Consider the following 8,325-nt stretch of genomic DNA (forward strand, 5'->3'; position numbering starts at 1 on the left):
AACACAAAACACATTTTAAAGCGTTGCCCCAAGGTTCGAGGAATGTAAAAAAAGAAGAGCCAAGTGTGCCGTACTTTTGCTACAGTTTGTGAAATTTCCACGGATGTACCAGTGGTAGTGTGCGGGTGCTGAGAATAGAACCATTTTCATTTTAAAGGTGACCTTTGTCATTTTTTCAATGTTAACATTCTCATATCCCAGCTTAATATGTCCCAGCCTTTTGTAGCTTGATTTTAGCTAAAAGTGTAAACACTGTGGCACTATCAAAACATTTGTTTTGAACAGCCCATCCAGTTCGACAGGAAAAATGTAGTGAACCCATGTTGAGAATTTGGAGTCATCTGTTTGTACAACCAATGAAAGACGAGGGGGAGCTTTCTGGAATTACTTTGAAAACAGTGATTATTTCTGCAATTACGCTTTGTGTTTCAAAATTTTCCCAGAAATGACACACTTTAGCTTTAAATTGGGAAATGTGTTTTTTACTATTACCATGTTTTGGTCATTTTGTCCACTTTTTCTTATGATATAGGAATATCTGGACAGCTCCATATGAATCGAAGTCTGTTATGGGTGCTATAACAAAAAATCAGTGGTAGTATAGCATGATAATACCATGGTATTAAATACTTACTATATATATGTACTGTAGTATTAACACGGTACTCCACTGTACTTCAAAGAATGCAATGATACATGTCCAAAATACATTGTACTTTTTGGTGGAGGTTTTTTTTTTAATAGTGGAGTAAATCCAGACTACAGATATGCACAGAAACTAAGTTTAAGCAACATGGTTAGAGCAAATAAATGGTTTTTAAAACAAATGAAAAATGACAAGCAACTGAGGTCATTTAAATTATGCATGTTATTTATTACCTTACAATCCATACCACAATAATGGCAGTAAACTTTTATAATTTCATAGAAATATTGTTAATGATCTATTTAGCCAATATGGCTCATTTAAAGGTACATATTTAACATGTATGAACAATATATGCACAGAGACAATTTCAGAGCTTTATACTTTTGTATAAAGTAAATCAGTAACATTACAGATAAGAACTACTAGATTCAGTATTGCACCAGAAATGTTCTTTCACCAGTGTCTATCGCTTGTAGTGTTTGAATGTTCGTGTTTTTGCCTTTGGTTTCTGTGGTCTGCATGTGTCTGATTCCATAGCTCTGTTTGTTTTGTTGAATTACAGCATAGTCCTCCCAGTGTCTTCCAGTGGTTTCTAGGGTTAATCATCCCTAAGAGTTATCCCTTACTAGCGCTTAAGAGTTCTAGTTCTACATTAGACCAGTTGACAGAGTTTAGTAGACACTTTGAGGTTTGATTTGGTTCAGACGGTCTCCTACAGAGGTCTGATTCATCCTCCATGGTTCCCATTGAGATGCACACCCTCACTGGTGCCCTGGCACTGACGCCCCTGGGATGGAGACCACATGGCAAACACCCGAATCTAAGATGAATGCATTTTCAGGTATTCCAATATACCACATGATGTGCAGAGCAGTTCTTGGTTCTTGTTCAGTTAAATCCTTTTGCATAAAGTGGATCAACTAAGTGCAAAATCTGATGTCGGTCTCTAGGAGGAAGCGTTTTCGGCCGCTCATGCTCGGGCCCTGTGGTGCTGCCTCACCCGCCATTTCTCCAGGAGAAGATGAATCTTCATGGCAGTCTTCAGTCTGGAGGGGGCATCGCTGCTCTGCTGTCTGTTTTTCACCCTGAAACAAGTATCACATTGAGGTCAATATCTCAGCACACTCAAGGAGAACTTTCATTTCCTCATAAAACTTAAGAGCGCTTCTAGTTTCCACGAGTGTCAGTGATTTCTTATGTCTTAAGATAGAATTGAGTGAGGAACAGGGCAAAAATGAAGTGTTTATGAACTGATAATCTGCCATTTTATTCATTATTTGTGTGAAAGTGCATTAAAGTCATCATTTTTGTTGTGCCTCTAGTGATCATTTCACCAGGAAACAGACCAGATAGAGACTGAATCTGTACCAGAGGTCTCAAGTTATAGGATAGTTTCATAGACACCTTATGTGTTAATAGTTTATCCTTAAATCCACCCCAATTTTCACTTGATGCAATTTGGTTTGGTCTTTAAAGGGAAAGTATGTATTTCCTATGCCACTAGCGGCAACAAACAGAATTGCAAAACAGTCCCTCCAAAAACTTTTGTGTACTTGCATGCCCAGGTAAGTTGTAACTCTATATAGTGTTTAAGGAACAGTTCACCCAAAAAAAAAATATTCTCTCATTTAATCACCCTCGTGCTATTCCAGATACTCAAACAAAGATTTTTAAAAGAATCTGTTGGCTCTGTAGGTCCATACAATGTCAGTGAATGGTGACCAAAGCGATATGATAGATGTGGGTGAGAAACAGACCAAAATTGAAGTGCTTATTTGCTATCAATTCTCCTCCCTGCCCAGTAGGTGGAAATATGCATGAAGAATGTGAATCACCAAAAAAAAAAAAAAGAAGAATGTAAAAGTGAAAGTGGAGATTGAGAGTAAAAAATTACTTTTTTTTTTATCTGTTTCTCACCCACACACAGGTCTGGACTGGTAATCTGGCATACCGGGCATTTTCCCGGTGGGCCGACACACTTTGGGGCCGTTCTGTGCCAGACTGGCCATCGGGAGAACCGAGCGGGCCAGTGGGTCGGCCGCGAAACAGGCCAAATGGGTCGTGATAAGCTAAAATGAGCCGCCACGTTATACAGAACGGACCACAAAATGGCACCGCAATATGCAGAAAAGTCACCTTGGGCCAGTTGTAATGTAAAATCCCAGGCCGATTTCTCTTCCCTGTCCAGCCTTTCCCTGCCCACACCTATCATATCGCTTCTGAATATATGGATTTAACCACTGAATTACTTTTATGCTGCCTTTATATGCTTTTTGGAGCTTTAAAGTTTTGCCCCCATTCACTTGCATTGTAAAGACCTACAGAGCTGAAATATTCTTCTAACAATTTTCGTTATGTTTAGCAGAAGAAAGAAGGTCATGCACATCTGAGTAAATGATGAGGAAAATGTTATAAATTGTTTTATTTTTGGATGAACTATTCCTTTAAGGTCGTAAAAACACCTATATATATATATATATATATATATATATATTACAGTTGTTCAACTGGCTAATGATTTTAATTTAGTTTCAATTGATAAATCAACTTCACCAATTATGTTAAAAAGCTGTCTGAACTTTTAAAGAATATGTGCTTCATTTCTGTCAAGAAAACATATGACCCATCAGGTCTCTTGTCAGCCAAAGGGGGCCCAAAATAAGGGGGTCCAACAGTTAATCAGAAAACACATTAATCTTATTCGAGCTTGTAATTAAAGCTTTCAATCTTTTCTCAAATGTGTTCCGTTTTCAGTTTTTTCACGCTATGCCGTTTGTCTTACCTTCTAATCGTCCTCTGATGGGCTGCCAGGTTGTGTTTGCATTGCTTCTCGGCACAATTTTGGCCCGGGGCGGCAGGGATCGCCCTGTCTGACGCAGTCTTATACCTGAAAAGGAAAGTCCACATGAACGTGTTAAATAAAGTCCATAAATAGAACCGAAACCTGTTTCTGCATGTTTGTCAAACAAGCACTGACAGCTATTATGCCTACACATTATTTTGGGGTTTGCTACACATAGCTTGTGTGCTCCGGCAAAACATGTGTCCCAAACATTTCAAACAGTAAGTCTGGTGTCCTTGAAATAGGACTTAAGATTAAACATATCTATATGGCTTTGAAATCTGGTGACGTGTGTCATTTGCATTCAGTGTACTTACCGTAACGCATTGTTTGGTAGACAGAACGAAGAGCATGTTTTGTCTTGGCTATCTGCACATTTGCAGCGTGGTTTGGGCACAACAGGTTCTGTGACTGAACGCTTCTTGCGTGGAGCGTTTCCAAGTCCATATGTCACGATTCGCCTGGGGAAAATAAAAAATAAATCATTAGAAAACAATGTTTGCCCTTAGGGACAATTACACAATTCAAATGTGCTTAAGTCTAAATCATTCAAATGAACCAGTTTGTACTTTGTATCTTGCTTTAAAGATAATAATAAACATTATTAATATTTTAGAAAGTTTAACAGAGCAGCATTTAATGTACATTCACACAGTTAAAGTCATAGAACTTTTGACATTGTACAAAAACGACCAATTTGAAAAGCATTATATGATGTTTGTTAATGAAACCTATTATAAAGTTGTATTCAGAATACTTACTCTGGTGTGTTGACCCATATTATGTCCAGGTGGCAAAAGTAGACACACTCTTTATCCAGAAAACTTGCGCAGGAGCATCGCTTAGTCCTGGAGTGATGCACAGAGATTGATGTGCCTGATGTTGCCCCTTGACTCAAAGATGCTGGGGTCACTGACATAAAAACAAAGTTTAAATAAATGTTAAATTATGAACCTTGTTGATACATCTAGAAGTCTATAAGAATATGCACTGTGATACTCTCTTTAGTTGCGCAACTTTTTGTGTTTGATGGACTGGAAAAGTCAGAATTTGTCACGCTCAATTACAAATGACAGCTATGCTTGACATACTACATGGATATTAAAACTTTTTCTTGCATCTGTTCATGTATTATATCAATTAAACAATAACCGATAGCCTATACTATTATACTTTTATATTATTCTTGGTTCTTTGCAAAATTTTGTAAAGTTGTTAAATTTGCTTGTCTGTCTGCCTTTTGATTTGCATTGCTGGAAAATGTAATTAAACTTACGTGAACTCCTTTACTTCCAAATTTGGTTAATTGCTAGTTCAATTGAAAATGCAAAATCTTTAATAGCAGCTATGAATATTTTTAAATGCATACCCAAGTCAAAAAATCCAGAAGACAGCATTGATAACACTGGGAAAATAATCCTCAAATCCATTTTACAACCCAAGTCCCTGATGTGGCAGAAATGATGGTAATCCAATCAATTCGACAGCAACGTTTTGCACTTTTAAATGCACCCGTGCATCACTGAGTCGCGCTCGCTTGAGTCTCATGCGCACATGTGCTTATATACGCGCGCTCTCCGCCCCCCTCCCGCGCGCTCACGCGAACACAATACTGTTTGTTAATACAGACCGACAAGCAACGTGTGGAGCGAGATAAGAACTTTGTATTCATAAGAGTACAGCGGGATGGAGACGCCGGGCGGTGCCAAGTTTTTATGGTGAGCCAAGTCTCTTAATTGAAGGCAGTTTTAATGCAGCACAGTGGAGGGCGCGCGAGTATAGACATCGCTGAGGCTTCTGGACACCAACAACGAGTTCTTTCTTTTTTTGCGATGCCACAGACCTTCTACACTAGAGAATACCAGTGTCAGAAATTGACTTTACAATTAATATTTGCCAACTGCATTTGATTCTCAGGTTCATTTTTTATATTTATGAGGGCAGTTTTTCCCATAACTAGCCTGTATAAAAATATACTGTACATAATTATTTTATTTTAAATACTTCAGTTTAAACAGGTCATTGAAATCAACGAGGGATAAAATGCATAACTAGGTCTAGGGTAGAAAAAGTAAACACTTATTTATTACAAAGAAGGCATTTTTGCTACAAGCACCCTTAATTTCCGACCCTGTAGCCTACAGTACGTATGAAAATGAAACCTACTTTATAGAACTGGTGTTAGTGGTCACACAGAGAAATTGTGTGTTTTAGGTCTGTTTTTTTTTTTTTCAAAAGTGTTTTCTCAATCACTGGTTTTGTAATCAGAACAATACTTGTAAAATTATAACCTCCTCTAATGCAAATTGTCATGAGTTTTACATGTAATTTCCCATCTACAATTAATTAATGGCGATTTCTGAATGGCCAAAACAATGGTTTGATTCCATTATTTATATATATATATATGTATGTGTGTGTATATATATATATATATATATATATATATATATATATATATATATATATATATATATACATACATACATACATACATACATTTACATTTATGCATTTGGCAGACGCTTTTATCCAAAGCGACTTACAGTGCACTTATTACAGGAACAATCCCCCCGGAGCAACCTGGAGTTAAGTGCCTTGCTCAAGGACACAATGGTGGTGGCTGTGGGGATCGAACCAGCGATCTTCTGATTACCAGTTTACCAGTTATGTGGTTTAGACCACTACACCACCACCACTTGTACACACATACATACATACATACATACATATACACTCACCTAAAGGATTATTAGGCACACCTGTTCAATTTCTCATTAATGCAATTATCTAATCAACCAATCACATGGCAGTTGCTTCAATGCATTTAGGGGTGTGGTCCTGGTCAAGACAATCTCCTGAACTCCAAACTGAATGTCAGAATGGGAAAGAAAGGTGATTTAAGCAATTTTGAGCATGGCATGGTTGTTGGTGCCAGACGGGCCGGTCTGAGTATTTCACAATCTGCTCAGTTACTGGGATTTTCACGCACAACCATTTCTAGGGTTTACAAAGAATGGTGTGAAAAGGGAAAAACATCCAGTATGCAGCAGTCCTGTGGGCGAAAATGCCTTGTTGATGCTAGAGGTCAGAGGAGAATGGGCCGACTGATTCAAGCTGATAGAAGAGCAACTTTGCCTGAAATAACCACTCGTTACAACCGAGGTATGCAGCAAAGCATTTGTGAAGCCACAACATGCACAACCTTGAGGCGGATGGGCTACAACAGCAGAAGACCCCACCGGGTACCACTCATCTCCACTACAAATAGGAAAAAGAGGGTACAATTTGCAAGAGCTCGCCAAAATTGGACAGTTGAAGACTGGAAAAATGTTGCCTGGTCTGATGAGTCTCGATTTCTGTTGAGACATTCAGATGGTAGAGTCAGAATTTGGTGTAAACAGAATGAGAACATGGATCCATCATGCCTTATTACCACTGTGCAGGCTGGTGGTGGTGGTGGTGTAATGGTGTGGGGGATGTTTTCTTGGCACACTTTAGGCCCCTTAGTGCCAATTAGGCATCGTTTAAATGCCACGGCCTACCTGAGCATTGTTTCTGACCATGTCCATCCCTTTATGGCCACCATGTACCCATCCTCTGATGGCTACTTCCAGCAGGATAATGCACCATGTCACAAAGCTCGAATCATTTCAAATTGGTTTCTTGAACATGACAATGAGTTCACTGTACTAAAATGGCCCCCACAGTCACCAGATCTCAACCCAATAGAGCATCTTTGGGATGTGGTGGAACGGGAGCTTCGTGCCCTGGATGTGCATCCCACAAATCTCCATCAACTGCAAGATGCTATCCTATCAATATGGGCCAACATTTCTAAAGAATGCTTTCAGCACCTTGTTGAATCAATGCCACGTAGAATTAAGGCAGTTCTGAAGGCGAAAGGGGGTCAAACACAGTATTAGTATGGTGTTCCTAATAATCCTTTAGGTGAGTGTATACACATACATACATACATACATACATACACACACATATACATATATATACACACACACATACAAATAAGCTATATATATATAAGCTATTTAAAATGTATTTAATTACCAATTAAACACTATTCATTGATATTTCAGAAATCTTTTATTGTCATTGTAGAATAGAAGTTTTTAAAGCATTACAGAACCTCATTTAGAATTAGTTGAGCTGAATCACAGCAGGTTCAAGGTCTCAGGGCCGAGTTATAATGGCATGAGACCAGAAAGTTGCCTGCAGCTATCAGTCCCTGCCCGATGGAAGACTCATGCCATCTTAAGACTCATTTATACTTACTGGGTGAACAGGCTCCGCTTAGTTCGCCTACAAATGATGACGAATTGCAGTGATGTTTTTGTTCTGGCAAGGTGTTTGTTTGGTGCAGTGGCGTAGCCAAGTTTGGGTCAGAGTGGGCCTGGTTCACTCAAATTAGACCCAGGCCCACCCAGAATATTAGAGATGATTTGTTTTCTTCAAATTTACAGTGTATTTATGAATAAGTTGGAGGAAATGTTTTTTTTGTAAAAATTTGGCCAATCCATTTCATTGAGGCCCACCCAAAAGTAATTTCCTGGCTACTTGGTTTGGTGAGATTTTTGCTGTTCACACACATCTCTGAAATTCTTGACCCAAGACAACTTGGCTGGTCGAAGAGCATTGATGATTAGTTAAAACTATTTGTGGGTGTGGTTTGGACGTGACCTGTGCCAGCTGAGGAGTTGTTACCTTGGTTACAGTCGTTAAAATGGATAACTGTCTCTCAGAGATTGTAAGTATATATTTTTTTTTACATGATTTGCAACACCAATTCTACAAAGACTGCATGGCCATGACAAAT

The 8,325-nt window shown here is 38.6% G+C and overlaps 1 protein-coding gene across 1 annotated transcript; it reads right to left on the minus strand.

The window, feature by feature from the left end:
- Positions 1–873: 873 nt before the first annotated feature.
- LOC127650203 (endothelin-1-like) lies at positions 874–5,012 on the minus strand. The gene is made up of 5 exons (XM_052135469.1): positions 4,861–5,012; positions 4,253–4,403; positions 3,809–3,952; positions 3,432–3,536; positions 874–1,734 (listed from the first exon to the last, which is right to left on the minus strand). Exons 1-5 carry the CDS (start codon positions 4,919–4,921, stop codon positions 1,620–1,622), a joined length of 576 nt encoding a protein of 191 aa, XP_051991429.1. The 5' UTR covers positions 4,922–5,012; the 3' UTR covers positions 874–1,619.
- Positions 5,013–8,325: the final 3,313 nt, after the last annotated feature.

Source organism: Xyrauchen texanus, chromosome 10, assembly GCF_025860055.1.
Source record: "Xyrauchen texanus isolate HMW12.3.18 chromosome 10, RBS_HiC_50CHRs, whole genome shotgun sequence".
NCBI lineage: Eukaryota > Metazoa > Chordata > Actinopteri > Cypriniformes > Catostomidae > Xyrauchen > Xyrauchen texanus.

Bases quoted from the DNA above. Each gene is read 5' to 3' on its own strand.
- LOC127650203 (XM_052135469.1), bottom strand. From the start codon at position 4,921: ATGGATTTGAGGATTATTTTCCCAGTGTTATCAATGCTGTCTTCTGGA. The intron at 3,953-4,252 runs GTAAGTATTCTG...TATTTTCCCCAG, and splicing joins ATATGGGTCAACACACCAGA to GCGAATCGTGACATATGGAC. The intron at 3,537-3,808 runs GTAAGTACACTG...TTTCCTTTTCAG, and splicing joins CTACCAAACAATGCGTTACG to GTATAAGACTGCGTCAGACA.